Genomic DNA, 26,303 nt, shown 5'->3' with positions numbered 1-26,303 from the left:
TTAACGTGCACTGACATCGCACAGCACACGGGCGCCTTAGCGTCTCGCCTCCATCGAAACGCGGCCGCCGCGGTCGGGTTCGAACCCGGGTACTCCGGATCAGTAGCCGACCGCCCTAACCACTAAGCCACCACGGCGGGTCCAGCTTTCAGCTTTAGTGTTTTCGGTGCCTTGCAGCCTGTCGCAGCATTGCCCAAAACAAGCTCCTTGGGCAGGACGCGTCGTCTACGCGATCTGGGCCCAGCGCAAAAAAAAAGACAGGACTAAAGGAGCGGACAGACACAGCGCCTGTGTCTGTCCGCTTTTTTTTTAGTCCTTTTTTTTTTGCGCTGTACCTTTTCCTGCGAAATGTACCGACTAGTCCAGACAAGTACCCTTTTGCGATCTGAATGCTGCTTCCGTATACTCGGCTCCCAAGTGAGCCTCTCCTGTGTACAGGGACGGTTCTGTTTCAGCTCGCTCGATTGCGCTTGTCTGGTGAATTTCCGATTAGTGCATGACGCGCGATGCTGACTCACACTCGACGATGAGCAGAAGAGGCGAGTTTGGAGCCGATCAATCTACCGAGACCGAAAAGGTCTGCTGTGGCTCTCAATTACCGTTAAAAGCCCTATACGGCATCGGTCATCTGTGTCGGGAATTTCCCCGGATCGTTCGTGCAGATCCGACCAGCGAATATTTCGCACGTGGTTTAATAGTGATAACAATTATAGGTTCTGACCAAAAACAACCATTGAAAATTGCGTTTTGAAAAAAGCAAAGGGCGCAGTCACTCTCGCACTTCTTGGTGGACACTTGAAAATTGAAACTTGCCCCGCCGCGGTGGCTCAGTGCTTAGGGCGCTCGACTACTGATCCGGAGTTCCCGGGTTCGAACCCGACCGCGGCGGCTGCGTTTTTATGGAGTAAAAACGCTGAAGCGCCCGTGTGCTGTGCGATGTCACCGCACGTTAAAGACCCCAGGCGGTTGAAATTATTCCGGAGCCCTCCACTACGGCACCTCTTCTTCCTTTCTTCTTTCACTCCCTCCTTTATCACTTACTTGACGGCGCGGTTCAGGTGTCCAACGATATATGAGACAGATACTGCCCTTCCTTTGCTCAAAAAATCAATTTCCAAATTTTCCCTCTAATGTTCCCGCCGCGGTGGCTCAGTGGTTAGGGCGCTCGACTACTGATCCGGAGTTCCCGGGTTCGAACCCGACCGCGGCGGCTGCGATTTTATGGAGGAAAAACGCTAAGGCGCCCGTGTGCTGTGCGATGTCAGTGCATGTTAAAGATCCCCAGGTGGTCGAAATTAATCCGGAGCCCTCCACTACGGCACCTCTCTCTTCCTTTCTTCTTTCACTCCCTCCTTTATCCCTTCCTTGACGGCGCGGTTCAGGTGTCCAACGATATATGAGACAGATACTGCGCCATTTCCTTTCCCCCAAAAACCAAGTATTATTATTATTATTATTATTATTATTATTATTATTATTATTATTATTATTATTATTATTATTATTGTTGGGGAAAGGAAATGGCGCAGTACCTGTCTCACATCTCGGCCGACACCTTAACCGCGCCGTAAAGGAAGGGATAAAGGAGGGACTAAGAGAAGAAAGGAAGAAACAAACAAAAAAGACATGCGGTCGAAATTATTCCCGAGTCCTACACTACGGCACCTCTTTCTCTCTCTCCTTTCACTCCCACCTTCCCTCACTGCGCGGTTGGTGTGTCCTACTTATTTTTTTTCTTTTCAAATGATTCATCGAAAATGCAGTTTAATTTGTTGCGCAATTAGAATTCGAGCGTTCCCGCATCACATCTAATGCTTCGGCAAAAACTGACTTGAAAATTGGTTGTTGGGGAAAGGAAATGGCGCAGTATCTGTCTCACGCCTAGGCGGACACCTGAACCGCGCTTAAAAATGACTTCCAGCCTCAGAGAAGAGAGAGAAGTTGTTGCCAGGAAGAAAGAAAAGGAAAGTGCACAGGCCTGCTCACTGGCTCAAGCCGAGCCACAATCGCTACCACGTGCAGATAGTAGGAGAGTTGAAAGATGGGATAGAAAGACAGGATAGTAAAGACGCGCTAAAGACAAGGCCGATCCCGGAGGCAGTGCAATACCGGGCCAACCGGTGGCGGGAGTGAACCATCCTTCACACTCTCCGCCACATTTCCAAAAATAAGTCCAATTTGGACCCGTAACAGATACACCACGGGTCCGGACAATCGCTCTTCTTCCAGCCTCAATTCTCAAGTCCAACGATATATGAGACAGATACTGCGCCATTTCCTTTCCCCCAAAAAACAATTATTATTATGATTAGCCTCAATTCTCGAGCTGTCAGAAACGCGCGTAAATGAAGGAAGCGAAATCGTTGAAAGCAGCTAGCGCAACGAATATGAGGGAGAAAGAAAAACAGAGCGAAAGAAAGCTAAATAAACGATCTAGTGACTCATTTTGCGCCTCTGCAGGTGTGACGACGCGATTTCAAAGGCTATAAGGATTCCGTCGCTGCGACCGACAGATGCCGGTCATTAGTACCCCCGCCCTGCAAGGGCACGCGTATACGACACGTGGACGATCGTATACAGGCGCGCAGGCAGCTTCACATATGCACTCGTGCCTCGGTATACAGCTCATCCAAGCACGGGTAGCAATCAATTGTTGTACACGCTGTGACAAACGCCCGCGACAGGCCACGCGGCAGGTGTCAACAAGCGCCGTCAGAGGGCTCTCTCTCCACACAGGCCTGCCCGGCAATGAGATGCGCGAGCAGTATTCATTACGCGGATACAGAGACGGATACGCTATAGCGACGCGGCTGCAGCCTCCTCCACATCGACACCGCATCGTTGTCGACAGCCGGCGACGCGCGCTACGCCAGGTCGCTGTCATCGTCGATGAAGAACGGCGGCTGACTTGTTCGTATACACGCAGCATGCAGCAACGCCCGACTCACCGATAATCTAAAGAAGAAAGACATTTCCCCATTATTTTTGAGTCACACTCGGCAACCCGGACGATCCTATACCTACACGCGAAATAAACATTTTAAATCCATTGCTAGCAGCTCACCGTTATTTATTTATTTATTTATTTATTTATTTATTTAGTAAGGAACCCACAGCGCCGTGGCATTACAGAGGGGGGGGGGGGGGGGGGGCAATGTACAAAAAAGAAGCACACATGACACCTCCGCTCGCAGGCAGAGTTACAAGCATAAAGCGCTCTCCATGTACATCTCACTTCAAAAGAACACATTACAATCGCATCACATCATTAAAGAACGAAAGAACCCATCATTTGATGTCACACCCACAACATCGCTCGGTAGTCTGTTCCATTCTCTAATGGTTTTCGGGAAAAAAAGACATTTTAAACAATTCAGTTTTTGCCCCGAATTCGCGGACTTTAAAAACATGGTCAACACGGTTGGATCTATAAAAAGGCTCCTGCACATACCTTTCGCGTTCAACCCGAGCAGTTTAATAATAAACAGCATGAAATAGCTTCAGACGCGACTTCTTTCGGCGCGTGTCAAGCAATTCCCAGTTGAGTGCATCCTTCGTACGCGATGCACTGTAACGAGCCCCGCGTGTGCCAGACACGAAACGAGAGGCAATGTTCTGCACCCTCTCCAACTTATTTTTATCTCTAGCAGTAGGCGGGTCCCAGACAGTGCACGCGTAGTCCAGAACCGACCTGACATAAGTCTTGAATAAAATGTTAACGCTTATGTTAACGCATTGAAAACCAATTACGCGAATCGCAGTAAGCCCCGCCGCGGTGGCTCAGTGGTTAGGGTGCTCGACTACTGATCCGGAGTTCCCGGGCTCGAACCCGACCGCGGTGGCTGCGTTTTTATGGAGGAAAAACGCTAAGGCGCCCGTGTGCTGTGCGATGTCAGTGCACGTTAAAGATCCCCAGGTGGTCGAAATCATTCCGGAGCCCTCCACAACGGACACCCCTTTCTTGCTTTCTTCTTTCACTCCCTCCTTTATCCCTTCCCTTACGGCGCGGTTCAGGTGTCCGCCGATATATGAGACAGATACTACGCCATTTCCTTTCCCCCCAAAACCAATTATTATTATTATTAATCGCAGTAAACATTTTTGTTATTTCGTCATTATTATCTTTGGTTATTACATTGGTTGCGTATGCTTGTTTTGTGATTATATGTTAACTCAAGCCCAGTTCTCGTGAAGTGTCCCCTCTTGTAGTGATCACTTAGATTCTTGACGGTAATCCGATATGGCAACGGTAAAACGTATTTTGATTCTTGACTCGTCAAAATTACGTCATTGCGTATTTTGCTTGCCCTTTCCTGTTGCGATGCCTGGTAAGGAGACTTGCGGTATTAAATAAGAAAGATGAAAATAGACTCTGGACATACCTGTGACCCGGAAACGAAGTGAACACCCTTGGGTCACTGCCGAAGCAACAAACAACCTGCTACGGGCACCTCAAACGGTACGAACCGCTCTTGGCTGCGAGGGGCCTATTTCGGTTGTAGGCTTTGTCCTGCGCCCGCCTCGATCTCGATGCCAGCGGACTAACCAAACGATGTTGCAATACCATTGAAGTACTTAATGCAGTTCATAACAAAATTGTCGATCTCATACTTTCATACAGCACCAATTTCTAGGTGGTGAAATGTAACCTGGAACACTCGCCGGTCAAGAGGTCCGGCAAATACGTATGCGGGGTTAATTTAGGGATGTTTTCAGGACGTTTCCAGCCAAGCCCTGCACTCGAAATAGCCCACGAAAACGTGAAATTGAACGAAGGTGTGCCTGAAAGGTCAAAACGTGCTCTGCATATTGATCGAAGGCTGCATATTTACGGAGCGCTACATATTGCTGCCTACGCTACATATTGACGGAGGCGGAATGTAAGAAACGCCCGTGGATCGATATTTGTGAGCGTTTGAAGAATCCCACGGAGCTGAAACTTTATCCGCTGATTTACACTATATACGGCGTGACTCGTATAGTCCACAATACTGTTGCCCTGGCACGTTGAAACCCACTAGCCTTGCACGTCGTAAACGCTTCTTTGTAACCAAATGTATTCAACAGATCAAAATATGTCCGCACGATGAGTAATATCTATTAGGAAATATTTAAATGGTCGGATGAGCTGAGAGACATTCAATAAAGTGCTTTTCTATGCTGCGTATGCGAGACTATATGCCTACGTTTACCTGCTACCAACCGTTGGTGCAGCGATAAATAACAATTGACTAACCAGACTGCTATATAATACTTAGGGGAATACGGTTGGATGTTGAGTAAAAAAAAATCCACATGTACTGCCCGTTATAAGCATCATGTGTATTCCTAGGCGCTCCTGAATAGACCTCTTATAGTCGCCCAAGACGTCAGGAAGCAGCAAGCGAACGCTATATTTTCGATCTGCACTGATATTACAGCCGCAATGGAGGGCACCTGGAAACTGCCATAAGGATATTTTCCGAAATGAGACTAGTATTGGTTTTTAGCTTTTTCGAAAAATTGTACCGGGCACAAAAACCTCCGGAAACAAACAACTCATCGATTTTCCGAAGCAGGTGGCAACAAGCCAAAAGTGTGGGCTCCTATACTGCGCCGCAGTCTTATACACTGCGCTTGGGCACTCTTCGCAGAAACTATTAGGTTTTTCCCGAGTCGTGCTCTGAGGCACATGTCTTGGGTTTGCATTTGTCAGAAGTGGAAATATTTTTTCGATTTCACAAATCCATTGTAAGAGTCGACCATTAACCCATGCTACCTAGAGCACAGAAGAAGGATGCGTTCCACGTGTGTTGGAAGCCAAAGGCAGAACTTCAACGCACAAAGTTACGAGAAACAATCACTTTCTATGTCCACACGTTGACTCATAGCGAGGGGTTCCGTGGTCATCTTTCTTGACTCTTCTAACAATCTAAACTGAGCCCAACCCGAGGCTAATAAACCGAGATTGCAAGTTCACAATGCTGAAAGAGACAAAGCCTGCGACGTTAAATTACAACAATCACAATCTCCCACGCGATGCTGGGGTAAGACAGCAAAGGTCACCCGCGTTCTCCCGAAAAAGCTGGCAGCCCCTTTCATCTGTTGAAGTTCCTTCAACTACTGCTAAACAATCCGTCGCCCCGTCACTGCAACGACCGCCTAATGTCTGAATAATTGCCAAGCAGGCACTAAACAATGCCTGCCCACCGGCCACGTTCGACATGCCGACAACAACCAAACAAATGCAAAACAAAAAAGAAGCCAGGTTTTTCCTTCGAACCCTGTAGTTAAAGCACGATTACGGCGCTTCGCCCGTCATCAACCAACGCAGCGGGTCACGAGACGCGGTGAACTGTGCGCGTACGCTCAGTAAGCAATGGGTCACCGGTTCCTGTAATGAAGGCACGCTGTCTGGGCCTTCAAGAGCAACGATCCCGGCTCGCGCATCGAATACGTACTCCACAACGTGCGCTCGTATATACTATGCATATGTACACGCTGTTACATCTGGCACCGCCCAGGGAAAACCCCATAAACGAAAACGGTCGGGAGAGTGCGAGAAAGACTGCATGGGCCTGCATGGCCCGCGCGCAGTGCAAGCGCCGACGCCGCGTAACGCTCACGTTGAAGCAACAAAGGAGGCGCGTAACAGCCTTTCTCGGTATACGCAGACGCCCCACCCATCAGCAGGGAGGGCAAACTTCGAAACGGCATAACACGACCTTCCCTTCCGCCCCCCCCCCCCCCCCCCAAAAAAAAAAAACAAAGAACAAATGACAATAAAAGCGAGGGTCCAAAGCTGATTCAGTACCGTGAATCACTGTCGCCCTTCACTCTTTCGCGTCACCTTCACTTTTTTTTTTTTGTACGCTCCATCTCTTCACTTCTCGCCTCCGCATAAAACTAGCTGCGCCGTGCCACCGACGAAGTTCGTGGGCGAGCTTAAAGTTGCGTGAAATTAGAGAGAGGAGGAAAGAGTGGAGAAAGTGGGGGGGGGGGGGGGTGAAAAAAAAAAAGAGTAGGAGCGAAGCGCGACAAATTTCGGCACGCGAACCGCGCATTACGTCACGCCGTGGGACGACCGTGATGTCCTCTCCCTCCCTTTTCTTTCCGCGCGGTCGTCTGGCCGCAGAACAAAAAGAGAAGGGAAATGAATGGACAGTGAGACGGCGAACGAGGCAAGATAAGTCAAGGGGGCCGCCAAATGGACGCGCCCCTAGCCCTAGCACACTAGGGGAAAGAAGCGCGGCGGAAGAAAAAAAGGACAAACGGAAGGGGGGAGCAGGAAAGGCGCCCTCCGTATTCAAGGTCAGCGTCTTTTCACCTTTCGCAAATGCCAAACGGGGCGAGGCAAAGAGGAGCGACAACCTCGATGGCCCGGCCGTGCGAACCGGGGACCCTTGTCCGGAACGCGCGTTGTGCTCCCCGTGTGCGCACCTGCGGAGGACGAGGAGGAAAGACCCCGCCCCCTACCCACCCCCCACGGAGCGCGCCGCTTCCTAGAAAATGGCCCGGCGCGCAGACCGCGCGGAGGGTTCTCCTTCTGCCGCCTCAAATGGAGGCACGACGGGGGCGCTACACGCCACCGTGCGGGCATAACCACCTTCTGACATAGCCCCCAGTATGTCAGGTAGCGAAACTTTGCGAACGCTGCTCCTTCCAAGGTGAAATCAATGGTGCGGTCGTGCGTCCACACATGGATGACCGATGCGTGCGCACAGAGACTTAATACAGAGGCGAGCTAAAACGCGAATAGGACAGTTGGTCGAAATTATTCCGGAGCCCTCCACTACGGCACCTCTTTCTTCCTTTTGTCTTTCACTCCCTCCCTTATTCCTTCCCTTACGGCCCGGTTCAGGTGTCCAACGATATATAAGACAGATACTGCGCCATTTCCTTTCCCCAAAAACCAATTATTATTATTATTAGTTTAAGCACAAGCAGCAAGATGAGAGATTTTAGAGCACAATCACCAGCAGCAACAAGAGGCTGGTTACGTTCCACTTATCTCCAATTTTCCTGGTCCTGCGCGCCGGATTTCATCTGCCTACCCGAATCTGCACCCCCCCCCCCCCCCCCCCCCCCCAATGCTATGTCTTCCTTCCTATTCTGTCACCCTTATAGACCATAGCTGTTCCGTACTCCGCATCCAAGCCCATTTCCTGTTGTCTATTTTGGCTAGGGCACCATTTAGCATTAGCTCTGTCATTTTCTTTCTGACTCGCTTCTCTGCCCTACCCCTCCCTATTTCTTTCTATTTTTTAAGTTGACAGAGTCGAGCGAGAGTAAGCACTTGCGTGATTAAGTATCACTCCAAAAGTGCGATGGCCGCTCTTCGAAGGTTTTATTTTTGTGCTCATGTCCAAGATTCTCCGAAAAAAAAATTTTAATATTGAAAAATTGTAAGACACAGTGATGAGAATATTGAAGGTGTATACGAAAATCTTTCTTATAAAGCGTTTCCATCGATCGCATCGAGCAAAGACTGCCATTGAAAAGCAATGGGGACGCTTTTGATGACAGCAAAAACGCTGATAGCAAAAAAAAAAAAATCAAGACCGCCGTCGGGTGGTCGGCGGATATATTGATTGTTGTACTGAAATCTTACAATATATGACAAAAAAAAAATGCGTTCATAAACTGTTTCCCGCTCAAAAATGCTTGTGCCCAGAATTGTTGGGTATGTCCGTGTGGATTGCCGCATTCGCATTTCCTTTGTCCCCCACAAAATACAGCACGGGGAGTTAGGAATCACGGCAGCCCTGAAATACGTGAAGAAATGCAGTCTGGAGATTGCAGTCTGCGACCGCAGCTTTCCTTTCTGGGATGCATGCTTCGGCTGCCAATACTAAGCATATTTTCTTGTCTTTTCAGGGTTCCCATTTCATACAAACTTCTGGGACCCTTTTTATTCCAGAGATCACACTGTGAGCAACGCAGAGGAAATTTTATCACACAAGGACAGGCGACGTGAAATATGTCCGTAATGTAATTTTCGGAAAAGCTATTTTGGAGACTACTGATCCTCCGCGCGCGCATTGGCTGCGTGTGGCCCGGGGAACGACGGGTGCGTCACGGAATCGCGACGAGTGATGTGTGTGACGGATGCGGTGCAGTGGAAACACTAGAACATCTGCTCCTTCGCTGCTCCGCGTTCGCCGATGCTCGTCGCGATATGCTCGCGGCCTATAGGGCGCAGGGCATACTACCAGACTCCATCAAGACGCTATTGTGGCCGCAGGGAAGTGCGCGCACTCGTGAGCGAACTTTGGTGAGCCTCTGTGCATTCCTCGAACACACGGGCTTGACGTCCCGTCTGTTCTCCGTCAGGTAGTTACACGCAGTGACCGAACGCTCCGCGAGTTCTACCTTGAACGATTAATAACTGGACGCCCCACTCCAGTTGTAACCTACACAGTGCTGTGCGCGTGTGTGATTTAATTCCGCTTAAATGAACTAATCACGCGCACAACCTGGACACATTACTTATTGTGTAAATAGTTTGTACATATTACTTCTCCCCCTGTCCTCTATTCCTGTCCCCTCACCTCTTTCATTTCATTTCTCCATTCTGCCTGCTGTCCTTTATTTCCGCTGCCCCAGCTCAGCTGCTTCAGTATCGATGGCAGATGCCGGGGCTAGCAAAAATCTTTTCCTTCCTTTTTACTATTATTTGTAATAAAACCACTACCACAACCAGAGTACTGATCCGGAGTTCCCGGGTTCGAACCCGACCGCGGCGGCTGCGTTTTTATGGAGGAAAAACGCTAAGGCGCTCGTGTGCTGTGCGATGTCAGTGCACGTTAAAGATCCCCATGTGGTCGAAATTATTCCGGAGCCCTCCACTGCGGCACCTTATTCTAACTTTCTTATTTCACTCCCTCCCTTATCCCTTCCCTTACGGCGCGGTTCAGGTGTCCAACGATATATGAGACAGATACTGCTCCATTTCCTTTCCCCAAAAACCAATTATTATTATTATTATTACTTTGAAGTATCCTGCATGCAGTCGTCTCCTGCACGCCTCTCGATCACGTGGCCCCCAAACTTATTATTGACAAAATATACCGTCATGGGACCGAACAAGACGGGGCATCTTCTCTCGCCTGTGCTCGTGGGCCGTGGCAAGTAAAAGTTACTGTAAGGAGATGTAACTTTAATGACGCTTATGAAATTATTCACAGCGCGCTATTCGGAACACAGACGGCCACTCCTGTTCATTGCAGTAGCGGGTTCCCCTCGCTTGACAAGATTTGAGGACTTCAAACTTCTAAATATGCTTATTTTCGCGCCACAAGACTACGGTATGGGACCGAGACCTCGCTTCGATAGAAATGGGAACGGGAGTCGAACTGGCGACTTTATACTCAGCAGCAAAAGACCGAAGCCGCTGAGGGTAACGACACAAGGGCAGGCGAATGGATGGGACAGGAAGAAAGTGGCTGTTCCATCTGTTCGCGTACCGCTGATCTGATTTGCATTTCTCTAAGGCTTCTCTCGAAGCTACTACACGTCGTCACTATCTCTCCGATAGCTAGCGTTCTAAGTGTGCGTTATTTAAGAGGCGCCATTCTTGCAAGCCGCGAGCACGGCTGGAGCGATGGCACGAGTCTGTTGCCCATTCATTATGGAGGCCCCGCAGAAAGATGCTGCGGGGTAGCGTCCAACGAGGCGGCATGCGGTAAAGCTAGGCAGACACATTAGAAAACTGGTCCCATGGTATGCAGGTCCCGCTTCAAACAGCAGTGCCCCGAAGCCAGGCAGCCACGGCAGCCAGTTCTCGCTGCGGGGCTTGTACCGCTGTAAACCCGGGTGAAGAGGATAATGAACCAAAAGGGACCGCGCAGAAGCTCATAGGCAAATTTTCAGCCCCGCCGCGGTGGCTCAGTGGTTAGGGCGCTCGACTACTGATCCGGAGTTCCCGGGTTCGAACCCGACCGCGGCGGCTGCGTTTTTATGGAGGAAAAACTCTAAGGCGCCCGTGTGCTGTGCGATGTCAGTGCACGTTCAAGATCCCCAGGTGGTCGAAATTATTCCGGAGCCCTCCACTACGGCACCTCTTCTTCCTTTCTTCTTTCACTCCCTCCCTTATCCCTTCCCTTACGGCGCGGTTCAGGTGTCCAACGATGTATGAGACAGATACTGCGCCATTTCCTTTCCCCCCAAAACCAACTATTATTATTATTATTAATCGGTCCATTTGCGCCCCGTCGGACGGCAGAGCCGCCAAGGAGTGAAAAAAAAGGAACGTGCAAACGCCCAAAAGGGTAAAAACACAGAGCGGAGAGAAATAAATAAAAACAGACAAACGGGACGGCCGGTCCTCCCAGCTCGCGTCACGTGCACGGGCGGTCGGCGCACCTCTTTGGGCGGCGTCGAGACAAAACAAACAAGTGACCCGGGCGCAGCCCCCGAAAACACGGCGGCGGCGGAGGACAGCTTCGGCAAAAGGGAGGAGAGGGAAAGGTTGAAGACGACGACTGGAGGAGGAAGATGAGGAGAGGGCAGAGGCGGCGCATACCACTGCGGGGCGCCTCCGCATCACTTCCGTCCCGTGCAGCGCTGCGAAGCTTGAGGCGCGATCGGCCGCGGGCGCCAGCACACCGTCAACACCAGTTCACACCAGTTGCACGCCTGCTGGAGTCCTTTCAGAACCGCGCTACCTCGGGCACGTGCTACGTTGAGTAGCACAGCCCCAAACTCGAGAACAAGGCCCGCGACGGTGCGGAGGAGTTGCCCGATCCGAACGGCACGTAGTAGTAGTGGGTGCGTGTGATCCCTCTTTGCACCCGGTTACACAGGACGGCGGCGCGGAGGCGCGCCTACTTCCCATGCACTGCACGGCTTGCTAGGCGCGACTGGGGACGGGAGCAGGCCGTAGACAGCACTACCGTGTCCACCGGCGTTCAACACCTACATATGAGACATATGAGAGCCTGCCGCTGCCCACGCCTTGTACAGCGTGCGCGTGAGGTGCGCGCGTAAATAATGCGGACGAGAAACGTCTTGCCAGTGCGAGAAACGCCTGGGAAATGGGGAAATGAAGAGCCTAGTCGAGCGGTTCCGCAGCTTAAAGGAGGGCACTGAAGGCCTTCTTTAACGCGCCAAATAAGCCGTCCCAATTGCTACATGTCATGTCCCCGTGGTCTTCCGAGGCATATATTTCCGCTTTGAGCTCAAGCGAACCTTTTCCCGTTTCCTATGCCCTTCAAAATGCTCGGCCTTGCTTTTTTCGCCCTGCTATGACGTCATTTGCGCCACTACACGGTCAGCGCCACGAGCAGAAGGGGCAACAATGGAAGCAGAGTGGTTGAGAAACCCCACGGGGCAAGATTGGTGAGTCGCACGCCTAAGCTGGTAGTAGTCGTATATTACATAAGAGGGGGAAAAAATGGTGCGCAACAGAAATGAGCAGGGGAGATGGAAACCCTTTCAAACGCTGAGGAGGCGACCTTCGGTCGCTGGTTCAGTCAGCGCATATGTCTCGATATGGTTTTCTCACGGGCGTGCGGATGACATATGACTCAACTTCTTGAATTGCTCATATGTGTTCTTCAGACGTGCCAAAGTCCGAAGCTAATGATCAATTTCTCCAGAATTCCAACAGTACAAATCAACTTCGAAAAACGTCTGGGTGCGTGATTTCACAAGGGCCAAGGTGGGCCCATCGTAGTGAACATATTTTGCCGCTGCGATAAAATGCGCTCCAGACGAGGTCTAGTGCTGACGTTTTCCGAAAAAAAAAAAGAAACAGGTGATGAATAGGTACCGAGTGCAGAAAAATAAGCCAGTAAGATGAGAGGAATGCCATTGCATGATGAAGACACCAGCCTCATTGAGCAAAAAGCCTGTGCACACAAACCAGACAATACATGCTCAAATATCTTTTTTTTTCTTTTAACCTCAGTGTGTGCACGTCACTGAGTAAGGTAGCCTGCCGGTGGCCGATAAGGTGATATCAATAACCATGAGCTAACGCGGTGATCTAAGCATCGCGGAAATAAACTGGTCCACCGTGTCATGGTCTTACAACGAAGCACCCGCATTGACTCCCGCCCCGCCGCTCCCGCCGGTTACTCTACCCACTGGTTTCACTAAGTGGGTACAGGATATGTCCTCAGCCTAGCTACAGTGTACTAGAAACATTCTAGTTCACTAAAGCCAAGCGCTCGGCTTTGCACGGTGGGTGGCTCGAGAAAGAAACCCAAATCCCGTCACTTTGAGCTATAGACTTCTACGAAAAAAACAAAAAAAACATTAGGGCGGGAGAAAGCTTACATTCACTGGAAACCTTGGATACCAGGCACTATATTGGGAATCGAACCCAGCACATTCCGGAAACAAGGCGGAGGTCTAAGCACACTAGGCCACAGGTGCGAAAGTAAGTGCAACGTCAAATGGTGTCGAACCGTGAGGGCGGGAGAGTACTGGTTATCTGAAAACGGCTCTTCGCCGACGCCAAGTTGAGCCGTATACAGCCGTAGTATTAGAGGGTCACATGCTGCACGCAATAAGTTTTATCTGTCCTCAGCACAGGTAAATGTTTACAGTGAGTCGGACGTAAATGAATCTCGGGCAGCACTCGCACAACTACTGCAGCGTTAGAGCATCCGTGTTGGAATTTATAAGGTTTTTACATTATTTATGTTGGCATTATTTAGATTAAGTTTGGACATGTTGATATTTTTCTTCTTGGGGAAGTGGCCAGCCACCCCATAATATAAAGCAATAAACACCGCAAACCGCTGGTCCAGGCGCGATTTCAACACCGGCGCGCAACGGAATGAGCCATGAACGCATTTTCGCTGTTCGTTTTTTTTTTAAAATTTTGTTCGTTAAGCGGGAAGGCCACCTCATACATACAGAAAAAAAATAATAATAACGGCAGCTCTTAGAATGGTGCACCATAAGCAGAGCAAAAATTTACTGCAAAGTAAAGGACGCCCGAGTGTTGTGCGACGTTCGTAACGAACTCCTGTGTTATTTATCGGTTAATTATTTACTAATGAAACAGTATAAATTAATCCCGGGACCACCACTACGGAGGATTTTTTTTTCTCTCTTCTTTCACTCCCTCCCTCACGGTGCGATGCTCACCGAGAGTGAAACTGTTACTGTGCCCTTTCATTTCTAATAATATTAATTGGTTTTTGGGAAAAGGAAATGGCGCAGTATCTGTCTCATATATCGTTGGACACCTGAACCGCGCCGTAAGGGAAGGGATAAGGGAGGGAGTGAAAGAAGAAAGGAAGAAGGAGGTGCCGTAGTGGAGGGCTCCGGAATAATTTCGACCACCTGGGGATCTTTAACGTGCACTGACATCGCACAGCACACGGGCGCCTTAGCGTTTTGCCTCCATAAAAACGCAGCCGCCGCGGTCGGGTTCGAACCCGGGAACTCCGGATCAGTAGTCGAGCGCTCTAACCACTGAGCCACCGCGACCATTTTTGTTACGCTATCCTTATTATGCGGAACGTCTTAGCAAACCCATCGCGGTCATCTTACGCATGATCTTCGAAGCTGAAACACATTTCTTTCAGCGCTCACGGGAACGTTTTCTCAAATTCTAGCAAAAAGATGTTTCTGCGTGAATTCTCACCGCTGAAAACATTTTTGCGGGATGCTTTTTGCCGTGTATATATAAACCGCGCGTATTGAGAAATCGATTAACAAAGTTGTTTTGAGCCCTTTTTTCGTTGTTTTTTTGCAGAACCGCCAACAAGCGCGTGCCATTTCCGCGGAAAGAAAAAAGAAAAGCAATATCTGGTACAACTGCTGCTGAAATACAGTGCACTTGCGAGCGTCTCGCAGGATGGCAGGAAACAAAGATAGCCGTTGGCTTAAAGCAGTTGTTTTGGTGTGCCTGATCGAACGCATATGGTGCTTTGCACTCCTCTCGTGTATCGAGCCGTTAGGACCTAGCTGACAGCCCTATTGTGCAGTGCACCTTTGCGAAACAAATAAACAGCTTTCAGTTTTTATGGGGCTGGCCTTATGAACGGCCATTAAAAAAAAAACAACTTCCGAGCGATGTTTTTTGAAAATATCCCACATATTGTTTGCTGTTTAAATTATTGATGTTTACAGAATAGGACAGGCGAGCATTTATCGCTAATGTCTGCGCTGCAAAGATTCTGGGTTTCGTTCCAAATGTCGCTGTGTACACAACTTGTTCGCAACCGATTGCATTCCTAAAACAAATGATCTGAGACCGCTGCTTCCACAGCCGTTTTGGCAGGTGCGTTGATTAAGATAAACGACTGTGAAATCAGTTGTAATACAAATTTCCGAAAAGAAATGACAGACATCGTTGCAGCCAGGAAGAAATGAAACCACGGCCCAGTTTTTTTCAGTTAGTTCGTTTAGAAACTTAGGCGAGAACCCAATATGTAGACGATCCGAAACTGGAGTTGCGCATCCGTTTCTAATGAATTCTTAGACGTTTTTCGCAATAACAATGAGTAACGTGCAGAATCCTGAGGCATTCCTTCTGTAAAATTTTCCTTTATCATTGAACGACAATAGCGAAAAGCTCTCACACATATCCTCGTTATGATTTTTTTATAGTGGAGAGTAGTGGAGGGCTCCGGATAATCTCGACTACTTAGGGTTGTTTAGCGCGCACTGACATCGCACCGTCGCACAGTACACGGGCCTCTAGCATTCTGCCTCCATCGAAATTCGACCGCCGCGGCCGGGATCGAACCCACGTCTTTCGGGTCAGCAGCCGAGCCCCATAACCGCTGTGCCACCGCGGCGGCTGTTCTCGTTAAGAGTTACAATCAATATGAGGTGAGATTTGTTCCGAAATGTCAGAAGGGAAATCCGGCCATAGTTTTTCAATTTCACCGATACATACCCGCGGTACTTTTGTGGAGCGGGGAGCCCTCCTCCTTTCGGGCTCATCTATATTCCGTCACCGATACAGCAGTAGCGATACAGCAGTGGTGCGGGCGAGTTTCTTCTATAATCTCAACTTACTATCTGTCACCGCACCAAACCGAATTCTGTTACTTAAAGCTCCGATGCTGCATGTGAGCTATGAGGGACGCCGTGGTGAAGATCTCCGGATTACTCCTGATTTTTTAACGTGCAGTGCAATGGCGGATGCCACCAAACCCTCTGCCTTTTCTATTTCAACCAAAATAAGTACTACTGTTTAAAAAATTACCATTTTTAAGCAAAAATTCCACTGAATCTTACACTGTACAGACTTTTGAATCATCAGCTACCATACTTAGCTTACTGCCCTGCTGTTAAGCGACCAATCCTCCAACAATCTTTGATTAACGTCTACTGGAAACGCATTCAAGAGAGAGAGGGTGTTTATTGATAGGAAAGGCAGAGATGTTGGCCTGAAAAATAAATATCTGGCCTGCTACTCTGCTCTGGGGGACGGGAAGAGGAGATAAAAGAACACGATGGGGGACGATAATGATGGGAGGAGGCAGATTAAAAACTACTTAAGGTTACCTTCGTTCAAGGTTACCTTCGTTATCTATGAACTCTAGGGCCTCGGACGTGTTTCTTGTGCCTGCCTCAACACGTGGATGGATAGATACGTTCTCCTTCTTCATTGCGGTGAGCCGTAATGAAGAGAACTTCCGCCCAGCCGTTATCTTGGAAAACTACAACAAAAGGGAGCCTTGTGCTCGCGAAAACTCGGTAGGCGAGGTTGTATGAGCAAAAAAAAAATTGAAAGCGGAAAGGAGGTGCTTGCTCTCGCCGCGGCGGCGACCATTCAGCAGCAGCAGCAGCACCAGCAGCAGACGACGACGGTAGCAGACGACAACGAGCGTAAAGCGGAGTGCCTTCCCCCTCCGATCGGCGCGCAGCGTCGGCAGAAGAACACTCAAGCCCACTGCCTCCTTTAAAAGCCCGTCTTTCAGTAAAAACCACGAGCACAGAAAAAAGAAAAAACGTATCTCGCTCCACCGTCCCGTTCTTCCTCCTCTCTCTGGCGTAAGCGATTTGCGGCCTCCTCGCAACCTTCTCTCGGCGACCAGCTTCCCCCGCTTGAATATTCGCGCCTCCCTGGCTGCGACCGCCGACGACCAGGGGGCGGCGCATGCGGGGTAGCCAGCTTACAGTCGGCACCCAGCGAGCTGCCGACAGCTGTGTGCGTGTGATGCGTACACGCAAAACGTGAGCTCAGAAAGTCGTTGTATAAGCGGAGAAAGAAGCTCCGCAACCGCCGGGTTGAGGAAAGGAACCCTGCGGCCGTGTTTTTGTTGCCTCACTTTTTGGCGCATCCCTGCACCTTTCGCAAAGAGAGCCTCGTTCCTTTTCCTCGTTCGCCTCTTTGAACGGCGATCGCGATCCCCTCCCTTGCCGGGTCTCGTTGGAAAGAGAAACAGATCGGATACGCAGCCGCCGCTAGCGTGGCCGAATTCTCCTCGCCGTCGCGCATATGCGGTCGGAAAAAACTGCGCGTCGCGATGAAAGGAGAAACAATAAATGGAGAGCTGAAATGTCGCGGCGGGGGCCTCTCCCGCAGCGTGGCATCGCGGACGATAATAAAACGCGCGCGACGGCTGCATCCCCTGATCGGCCCAGACAGTGCTGCGGCCGGCTCCTCAATGAGCCGGCGGCAAGGGGAGACGCCGGGGAAAGGGCCAGGAAGCTTGCGCTGCACGCACCGGCATTTTGAACGGCTCCGACGGTCGCGGCGGCGGCTCAAACGAGTTGCGGCGGCGAGCCTGTGCGCGCGCGCGCTCCTTGCTGTATCGGATTACGCGGAGCGTACGGCAAAAAATAAAAGGAAGAAAAGCGGCTTTATGCAGCAGGAAGACAAGCGCGGTGCAGCGGGTGGCAGAATCCGCAACTCACCTTCTGGTCTGGCAGCAGCGACAGCGTCGCGTTGTGCAGTTCGTCCAGCGTGGGTCGCTCCATGTGTCCGTGCACTGACATGATGTTCCGGTAGTGATCGAGCCGCGGAAGGGCTTCGCGCGTGTAGTGACGCAGGCTGCGCACATTGTGCGTGTCATAAGTGCAGGCGTTCCACGATTGCCCGTCCGGCTGTCCGTCAGGGTCCTGGTCGTCGTCGTCCTCTTCATTGCCGCTCTCGCCGTCCGAGTGCTTCTCGTCGACGGCGAAGTCCACCTTGGCCACCTGGAAGCGCGACTGCTTCTTGCCCGGGTTGTCCTTGCGGTCGTCCATCTTAATCCACTCCTCGTTTTTCTCGGCTAGCGAGGACCGCTCCATCTTCGCGGGCCTCAGCACGCGACGATCTCGGGGTTTTGTGTTTGCTTGCGCCGGCTGGGTCGCGAGCGCTCGACGCCGTAAGTCGTTTTTGGCGCTGCGCTGGAGCAGACGATGGTTATATAGCCAGGCCTGCCCACAGAGCGGATGGGAAAAGTAGGAAACAGTCGCAGAGGGCGCTGCAAGTTGGTCGACGCCATCGTGACGACACCAATGAAACAAACAAGCAAACTCGCTCCTTTTCTTTCAGAGCGTCACTCCCAGAAAGATTCTGCGTCTGATTTTGTTTTTGTTTTTCCCTCTAGCAGCGCCTGTTTAAAGGCGGACTCCTGCAGCGCTGTCAGTCGTCACCGACGCCTCCATACCTCCATCGTGCCCGTAGAACAACGAGACCCGAAGAGCGTAATAGCGACCCATTCACCGCGGAGGCACCCTGTGTTTTCTCCTTAATTAACCTTCAAGTCAGCTTGTCACAGTGATTGTCAGTGATACATCACCAGTCACCGACCCTTAAGTCGTAGGTGAAATACCCTTGCTGCGTTGCGTTAAGTTAAATTTTTGCTTCTAGCTAGCATGCTATCGGCGAAAAGACTGCCCGTTAGGTGAATGTGTTTCTAACGTCACTACCAAAGAAGATGTCCGATCAGAATATTTAGTTATACTTACAAAGAAAAGAGTTCACATGGCCTGGTATATACCTGTCTTCTTCTTTCTTATGCGTGCTCAAGTGCACAGCTAGAGTATGATGTGTCTGGCGGTATATCAAACTAAGCCCACACAAACTGATTTTGACTGTTGGAAAAAAATTCCGAATTGTTAATGCGCTCATTACTTTGCGAGTTGCGATCGGTGGTTCTTTTTTTTTTTTTTTAGACGTTGGCAAGCTTTTGCAAAAAACTGCTGTGACCGATTCGTTTGCTTTTTGCTAAGCTGTCTGTGGTCTCGCTGAAAGAAAATATTTAATATGAAACATCACTTCAACATGCAGTTCAATGAAAAACTGAACAAATAATGTCCGTTAAAATAATTAGAAAGTAAATAAATTTGAATTTTTGAATAAATATTAATAAAAACAAAACATTAAATGACATCGTCAGTTTCGGTTTCGGTTCCAAATTATATGTCAGCTGCCATTTGAAATTTGAGCAAAGTGTAATTTTTATAATTTATACACTAAAAATTGACATTCTATGCAATTATTCTTTAAAAACCTTTTATAGTACGTTTTAGCGCTTGTAAATTTTGCTTTACACCACACTGGGCGTGACGTCACTCGTCCTAGCAGAGGATACGGTGAAGCTCTAGGTCGAAGTGAAATATTCCTTGCAAAATGTTTGGTGTGCTTGCCCGGTCTGGCGTCAACGCTCTACGAGCTGCTGCCATTCCCAAAAATGCACTTCTCCCAGCTGGTATGGACGTAGTGGTCTCAGATTGGTTGTTGGTGGATTGAATGGCGTTAACCCTGATCGCGGTGTGCGAGGTGGTTTCCGTGCATGTTATCTTTTCGATGCGGACGACATGCAGAGAGCCTCTTAGTTATTTTATTTTTTAAAGTTATGCTGGCAAGAATTCCTTTGGCCTTGTGTTCCGCGTCATTTCGATATTTGTGCTACGGTGCCAATCTGGCCTTATATTACCGCCTTATCTTGTAGCCACCGCCAGCTTGTACTGCGCCGGCTTGCGTACATCATTTCTGGAGGTTTCGCACACCTTACATAATGCTAGATATACGTCCTCAGGAACAGGCAGTTGCTTCGTGCCTTTCTCTGTGCGTGATAATGCTTGATTACTGTCACCGCAACTTCTTGACGCATGCAAATAGACTTGACCTTCAAAGAAGCCTCTTCTGCCACACTACAATTCCATCAACTTTTCTCCAACTCCGCGTCACCGTTGCAATACTTGTGAAACCAAGCCTGTTATGTTCATTTATTTGTGGAAACATAAGTGACTGAATAGTGCTGGAATATATGAACAGGCGCTAGCAGTGCAAAGTTTATTAAAAACCGTTGGCTACATTCGGTCGCTGCTCAACGCCTCAGCTTTTGGTCGCGAACTTTCGCCGTCACTCTTCAGCACTTCAGTGAAAGCTCCTTACGTTTGCAGGAGTCGCCTCTGTGCGGCAGATGTCCAAGCACAGTCAGGAGACGGACGAGGAATTTGACGCACGCTACGAGGCTTACTTCAACCGCAAAGACATCGACGCCTGGGAGATCCGCAAAGCCATGAACGACCTGCAGGGATTCGATGTGGTGCCCGAACCCAAGATTGTCATTGCTGCACTCAAGGCCTGCCGACGCCTCAATGACTTTGCCCTGGCTGTTAGGTTCCTCGAGGCCATTCAGGTTAGGCATGCAAACTGAAACTGCTACCACACCACCCGGCTTGCCATTGTTTTGTTGGGATTCAAGTCGTCTTATCATGCGACTCGGAAGGGAAGCTGAGTTAAGAAAAATGCCCTCAAGCCCATTCCACGTTTACGAGAATTGTATGTACTGTCGCTGCTGAATATGAGCTGCAGCGCACAAATCTGGCCAGAGCTCAGTTGAAGCAGTATGAGCCCAGCCGGGCTGGAAATTTGTACATTTAGCTGTTGATGCTATACATTGGTGCACTGTTACCGCCGTGGTGGCTCAGTGGTTATGGCGCTTGGCTGCTGACCTGAAAGACGCGGGTTCGATCCAGGCCGCGGCGGTCAAATTTCGATGGATGCGAAATTCTAGAGGCCTGTGTACTGTCCAATGTAAGTGAACGTTAAAGAACCCCAGGTGGTCGAAATTTCTGGAGCCCTTCACTACGGCGTAACTCATAACCCGAATAACCAGAGTCCCTTTGGGATGTTAAACCCCTATAAACCAAACCAAACCATTGGTGCACTGAATATTTTTGCAAGTTAGGGGCTTCGAGTGACGGTGCATTGATTTACTACGCGGCAGAAAGCTCTGTTGGCTCACTGCAAGCACGTTGCAAGTCATATTGAGCGTGGCAGTACAAGTCTGGCTCAAAACCGCTGTTAGCATATGGGTGAAAATTTTGGCACCAATGCCTCCTGCCTTTAGACAACCATACTTCTGAACAGCTTTCGCACTTCACTCTACCTAGAGGCAAAGAAGTGACTGCAGTGTGTGTATATTATGCTTGTAACCCTGGTGTTCAGAATGCAAGTTTCTATTTTATGGGTGGCATAGAGGAGCTCAACATTATGCCTCTCTGTATACATTTGTCTACCAGCGACCACATATGTTGCTATCAAATATAACCAGATTGCTGGTCTTGCAAGAGGAGCGAAGCTGTGAAAAAGCATGCAGGGATATTGCTTCCGTGCTATTGGTGACACGGCAGCGATGTTTGATGCAGTTTCAGCTTCACTTTCTTTCTGTGACTAATAATCTGCTCATACTTGCTGGCCAATGTGTGGCGTTTGAGATACAAAGGGTTAAAGCGCTGGGAACTGCTGTTAATCCGGTTTTCTGCATTGCAGCATCATTCAATGAATATGGAAGCTGTCAAAAGTGTTTCACATCTTGGTCATAATTCCAATGCTATTTTGCGCAGTACAAGTGCGGCAACAAGGTGAAGGAGATCTACCCATATATCCTCCAAGAGATCCGCCCCACATTGACTGAGCTGGGCATCAACACCCCAGAGGAGCTGGGCTTTGACAAACCTGAATTCTACATGCCGCTTGACTATGAAACGTAGAGGTAAGCTACATGGGACGTGGCGCCTTCTTTTAACCCTTTAACGGCCTTAGATGAGCGCTTTCAGCCATGGTCTCTTTTTGACTTCGACAAACTTTCTTCATAGAGTGCCTATTATATCTGCAATGCTTTTTTTTTTGTGTGTGTGTGACTTTCCAACAAGGTGGTGCTCTATTTGTAGTATAACCAGTAAAGCTTGTTTTACTGCAGCAAAATAGTCCCTGCTGACATAGCAGGGACTGTTTTAGAAAACATTCCGAGCTAGTTTTTAGTTTAGATATCAAAAGGTCAAGGACCAATTTGGCACTGTTCTAAATCTCTTCAACATGCTCATGGCAGTTCATACGATTTGCCATCTGTCCTGTCTGGCGTTGGTGCTAGGGAGCTGCTTGGCATTTTCATTTGTGCAAAGCCCCATAAAGGATTGATGTTGAATAAGAGGTAAAATTTTTGTATTGACTCCTGAGAAAAAAAAAAAAAAAACTCCTCGTGTCAATGGAATTGCATAACCAGGCCTGGGGTGCGGCCTGGTCTCGGTGACCAGAACTGACAACACACTCCCTCACCAGAACAGGATTTGGCCACCCTGGTGTAGTAGTACTTGGCTTCAATCTTCTATGGCAGGCATAGGGTGGGTGCATCTGGCAAAGGAGAGGGTTAATCGGAGAGACATGGGAGAGGCCTTTGCCCTGCTGTGGGCGTAGTCAGGCTGATGATGATGTGATTATTGGCCGTAGTGGTGGTACTTGCTGCAATTTAAGCTGCATAAGGTGACAACTGCCTTACGAGGAGTTGAAAAAGTGTGTATCAATCTACATGTGACTGGGCTTATGAACCATCCAACAGCTGTCTTCTTTAGTGATGCTAAGGAAAAAAAATGGCAATTTGTTCTTTTGGGTTGACTTATACTTGTGTGAATGTTTTGATGCAGGTTGTTTTTATGTTTTGCTTGGAGTGTTGGATTGACATCTTATATATGTTAGGTTACTCAGTGGTCAATTGCTTTACCATTGTCTCAAGCCATTGCACTATGCTGTGGACATGTGCAGGGTTTGTCCAAAAAATATCCAGAATGATTTTCCCTAGCAAAGCGGAACGGGATGCAGGGTGGCCTATGTAGGCAGGGACATTGGTGGAAGATTTTGGGTATACGAAGCGACCTGGCTCAGTTATCTTTGAGCTTTTGCAAAGTATGGATTCCGCCTGTAGTGAGCAGTTGTTTTGTCGTGGCATCAGGAATCTCGATGCAGCATGCAGTAAAGTTTTGCGTGAAACTTAACAAATCCGGCGCTAAGACTCTTGCCATGATTCGTCAAGCTTACTGAGAAGTTGCCGTATCAGAATTAAGTTTTAATCTGTTACAAGAAGCTTAAAGAAGGAAAAAAGGTTCGTTTTTGTGATGTTGCCTCTTAAGTGAAAAAAAAATTTTTTTTCTGCGCTAAGGGGCAGCTGGAGGAGTTTTTCATGGTTACCATATTCTAATGAAACTCTTACTGGAAATTTTTCTCTCGTCCCTGATTATTTCCACCAAGTTTGGCAGATACGCCAAATTTTATTCAGGCGCTAATCGATATTACTTTGCCATTTCCATAGCCCGAGTTTGGACGATTTCTATGGGCAACACTGCATTTGCTACATCACATACATTACCTGCATTACTGGCATTCACATGGGGGGGCTCCGGTTTGAAGGGATCTGCAGGGCGGCGCCTCCTGATGTCACTCCTTCTCTTGCACTGCATTCACATTGGCAGCCAAGAGCTAAGGGGGACATTGTTGTTGCCATATAATCTAGTGGCGAAAATTGGACGCCACCTTAGGCGCCCTATAGGACAAAGGCTGTGAACTTGCCAGACATGAAAAAACCTACTGCAAGAGGAGGAGTCCTTTTTGTGCTGGCCAAGCAAACAATCCCAGTCTCCGCCACCGGAGCAAAACCAGAAGCTGTGACACCATATGGCCACTCAGCATATTAGGTCGTCAGAACATTTTACAAAAGGAGTCATAGTTTTCAGTTACTACTGCAGCCATTGAACGCATATACAATGCTCTTATAGTAATGTTCGTGACTTCATCGCTTTGCATCGCAAAGCATTGTCCCTCACCACAGACCGAATCAGCAACAAACAGCAAAGTGAAACAGCTTTGCTGTTTTCACTGTTTTAATATAGTTCCACTTGGTATTTTTAAAAACGGTCTGTGTGGCAGAAAAGAAGGGACTTCAAGGAATATGATGCGACTATCAACTCAAAATGTTCAAAAATCCTTGGAATTGCCCTTATTATGAACAAACTAAACGAATTTCAAATTTTGTTTTAATGTGTAACGTTAAAAAAACTACCACCTGTATATTGAGAGTGGTAACGTTATGGGGAAATTGGTGAATTTGCAGTAGGCACTTAGTATGTTTTGTGAAACTATTGCAGGTTTTAAAAAACTGGTTTGGGGAGCTCTCTTCTTGATGAAAACCTTAGGATGGTGTGCGTTGCATATGGAGGAAGAACTGTCTGGCAGTCTCAGTTGACCACTTACTCACCCTAGTGGCACATGGCGATTTGCAGGGACATGTGCAGTCATCCAACCCACAACTACATAATTTCCGTGCTTCGGCATTTTCACTGGCTTGTCCCAAATGCTGCTACTGCTCGACATCATTGTCCTTTAGCAAGTGCGCAGTACTCCGGGTCATTCTTGGGTGTCAGCTTTCATCACCTATTCTTCTGACCACACACACATTCTCAGCTGATTTGACTATAAAAGTACATAGTGTGTATCATTTGTACGGAGAAACATGATTCTTCAGTGCAGTTAGTTCTGATGCATCATCTCAGTGGCTTTAGTGCTCAGCTGCTGATCCCAAGGTTACAGGTTCGATCTCAGCCGCAGTGGCCACATTTCTATGGTGGGGAAATATAAAAACGCCCCTGTGCTGTGCAGTGTCAGTGCATGTTAAAGAACACCAGATGGCCTTAGTTTTTCATTTCGCAGGTTACACAGCGGAAGTGGCCACTGTTGTGTAAACGAGCAGTCCAGGTGTTCACAGAACACATGCATTTCCGGCACACTGTCACACAATAGGAAATTGTTAAAGGTACAGAAATTGCGGTGGCATAAATGGTGCTGTATCCTTCCTGGTTCTGTTTCCACAATACAAGGAATGAGTTGAACTCTGGTAAGCAGTTGTATGCATGGACTCTTTACTTACATGGCTACATCATGGTGGTGCCAGGCATTGGTATTTCAAGGTGTTATTTTCTGGAATATGTTGGCTTTGAAACCTGCACTGAAGCTGTGTGCAAAATGGCAATCATGCATTGTTGCATTGCAGGTGTAGAACAGTGGTTTTGTGTTAAGTGCTGATGCAGCTGACTACTTCTATGTCTAAGGAATGGCAATGCCATTAACTATTTGCCTTTGATCCCGTCATTCACGTTTTGGAGTTTTTTTAAGCCAGCGAATATATTACCGAGCACGAGTATGAATGCTTCCTTGTAATAATTTCAACTACATTCGACTACATTTTTTTGCTGTCTTTGCAGGTTCTGACCGCATGCTAGAAGGAGGGCTCCTGTCATGGCTAAGTTTGCAAGGTTGTTGTGTTTGCACTTATAGGCAAAAAGAAAATAAATGCAGTGGTGAGGCAGCTGCCCGTGACTTGTCTTTTTGCCTCCCTCTTAACTGGCACACTTACGAATGTACCAGTGTTGTTATAAAGCTGGCGATTTTAGGAGATTGGTTGCATCACGGAAACAATAGTGTAGACGTTATATCATCAAACATCATTTGTTTGCACCTTTGACAGAAGTAGAATGACTGCATACTTAGCAAGATGCAAATGCACAAAGCAGTTGCCAGTGATATGGCACGGAAGTGATGCCAAATTGATGTTTTTACAAGTCCCAAGATAGGACCATTCTTGACAGCCCCATAGCTGAAGTTAAAGCACAAACGGATGCAGACAGAGTGACGTTCACAAATTGCCCAGCCTGGCTAAGCTAGTGCGAACTGTAGATGAACCACTTTACATGAGTATGTATTATGCTGCTTGGCTCAGCTTGCCAGAGGCCCACATTGTGCTTTTATGCTGCCATACTCAAAACACTGGCACTAGAAAACTTGCTTGTGTTGTATTATGCTGCTTGGCTCAGCTTGCCAGAGGCCCACATTGTGCTTTTATGCTGCCATACTCATAACACTGGCACTAGAAAACTTGCTTGTGTTAGTGATTCAGAGCATGATTAAACACTGGGAAAGGGCCAACAAACTAAGAATGCACAAAGCAGGAAGCAAACAAAGTCTAGGACTGTAGCGTGCATTAATTCTTTTCCTAGTTCATTAGTCCCTCTACCATTGGTAGCTGCGATTCTTGATGTCGTGACTGACAGCTAAACAAACAATACCATTACCAGCTTCAGCATCA

At 48.5% G+C, this 26,303-nt stretch overlaps 2 protein-coding genes across 3 annotated transcripts in view; one reads left to right on the top strand and one right to left on the bottom strand.

The window, feature by feature from the left end:
- Ncc69 (sodium chloride cotransporter 69) overlaps positions 1-18,407 on the bottom strand; it is a 133,989-nt gene extending 115,582 nt beyond the window's left edge. The window contains exon 1 of one of the 2 annotated variants that reach the window (XR_013313337.1): positions 17,812-18,407. Coding sequence is in view for 1 of the 2 variants with exons in the window: in XM_077658205.1 (XP_077514331.1) it covers positions 17,812-18,186 (375 nt within the window). In the remaining variant the exon portion in view is untranslated. The remainder of the gene's footprint in view (positions 1-17,811) is intronic. The other variant, XM_077658205.1, reaches the window with a different exon arrangement.
- Positions 18,408-19,419: 1,012 nt separating this feature from the next.
- On the top strand, positions 19,420-25,526 carry COX5A (Cytochrome c oxidase subunit 5A). Its single transcript, XM_077658203.1, has 4 exons — positions 19,420-19,592; positions 20,290-20,528; positions 21,739-21,887; positions 25,423-25,526. Exons 1-3 carry the CDS (start codon positions 19,514-19,516, stop codon positions 21,883-21,885), a joined length of 465 nt encoding a protein of 154 aa, XP_077514329.1. The 5' UTR covers positions 19,420-19,513; the 3' UTR covers positions 21,886-21,887; positions 25,423-25,526.
- Positions 25,527-26,303: the final 777 nt, after the last annotated feature.

Source organism: Amblyomma americanum, chromosome 3 (assembly GCF_052857255.1).
Source record: "Amblyomma americanum isolate KBUSLIRL-KWMA chromosome 3, ASM5285725v1, whole genome shotgun sequence".
In the NCBI taxonomy this organism is placed as follows: Eukaryota; Metazoa; Arthropoda; class Arachnida; order Ixodida; family Ixodidae; genus Amblyomma; species Amblyomma americanum.
This window is presented reverse-complemented; position numbering and strand designations above follow the sequence as displayed.